This window comes from Meleagris gallopavo, unplaced genomic scaffold, assembly GCF_000146605.3.
Source record: "Meleagris gallopavo isolate NT-WF06-2002-E0010 breed Aviagen turkey brand Nicholas breeding stock unplaced genomic scaffold, Turkey_5.1 ChrUn_random_7180001874661, whole genome shotgun sequence".
Classification (NCBI taxonomy): Eukaryota; Metazoa; Chordata; class Aves; order Galliformes; family Phasianidae; genus Meleagris; species Meleagris gallopavo.
The window spans coordinates 375-1,469 of record NW_011139243.1 but is presented as its reverse complement, the minus strand read 5'-3'; the positions used below and the strand labels follow the sequence as shown (position 1 = coordinate 1,469).

At 55.1% G+C, this 1,095-nt stretch overlaps 1 protein-coding gene across 1 annotated transcript in view; it reads left to right on the top strand.

The window, feature by feature from the left end:
• TTC5 (tetratricopeptide repeat domain 5) overlaps positions 1-1,095 on the top strand; it is a gene marked incomplete at its 3' end in the record, with an annotated part of 1,849 nt that overhangs the window by 406 nt on the left and 348 nt on the right. The window contains exon 2 of the mRNA XM_019611237.2: positions 292-353. Within this exon, the coding sequence (XP_019466782.1) occupies positions 292-353 (62 nt within the window). The remainder of the gene's footprint in view (positions 1-291; positions 354-1,095) is intronic.

Sequence of the window (1,095 nt, the reverse complement as noted above, 5' to 3'; positions counted from 1 at the left end):
CCATAGAGACCCATAGGGACCCATAGAGACCCATAGAGTCCCATAGAGTCCCATAGAGACTCATAGAGACCCATAGAGTCCCATAGAGTCCCATAGCGACCACAGACCCCATAGAGACCCCATAGAGACCCATAGAGTCCCATAGAGACCCACAGACCCCATAGAGACCCCATAGAGACCCATAGAGTCCCATAGAGACCCATAGAGCCCCATAGACTCCCATAGAGACCCATAGAGTCCCATAGAGACCCATAGGGACCCATAGAGCCCCACAGAGCCCATTGTGACAATGTGGGGCGGGCGCTGCTGGGCCGGGTGCTGGGCTGCGCGCTGCCAGAAGAGGGCGTCCCACTGTGAGTTCGGGGCTCAAATCCCAACATTCTAGGGGGTTGTTCGCCCCATAGGGACCCATAGGGACCCCATAGAGACCCATAGGGACAACGGACCCCATAGAGACCCATAGAGTCCCATAGAGACCCATAGGGACCCATAGACCCCCATAGAGTCCCATACAGACAGATAGAGACCCCATAGATACCCATAGAGTCCCACAGACCCCATAGAGACCCATAGAGTCCTATAGAGGCCCATAGGAACCCATAGAGAACCATAGAGACTCATAGGGACCCATAGAGACCCATAGAGTCCCATAGAGACTCATAGAGACCCATAGCACCCCATAGAGTCCCATAGAGCCCCATAGAGACCCCATAGAGACCCATAGAGACCCCATAGAGACCCATAGAGACTCATAGAAACCCATAGAGACCCATAGAGACCCCATAGAGACCCCATTGAGACCCCATAGAGCCCCCATAGAGACCCCATAGAGCCACATGTGCCCCACAGAGACCCCATAGGGATCCCATAGAGCCCCATAGAGCCTCATGTGCCCCATAGAGACCCCATACTGCCCCATAGAGCCTCATGTGCCCCATAGAGACCCCATAGAGCCCCATAGAGACCCCATAGAGCCCCATAGAGCCACATGTGCCCCACAGAGACCCCATAGGGACCCCATAGAGCCCCATAGAACCTCATGTGCCCCATAGAGACCCCATAGAGCCTCATAGAGCCACATGTGCCCCATAGAGA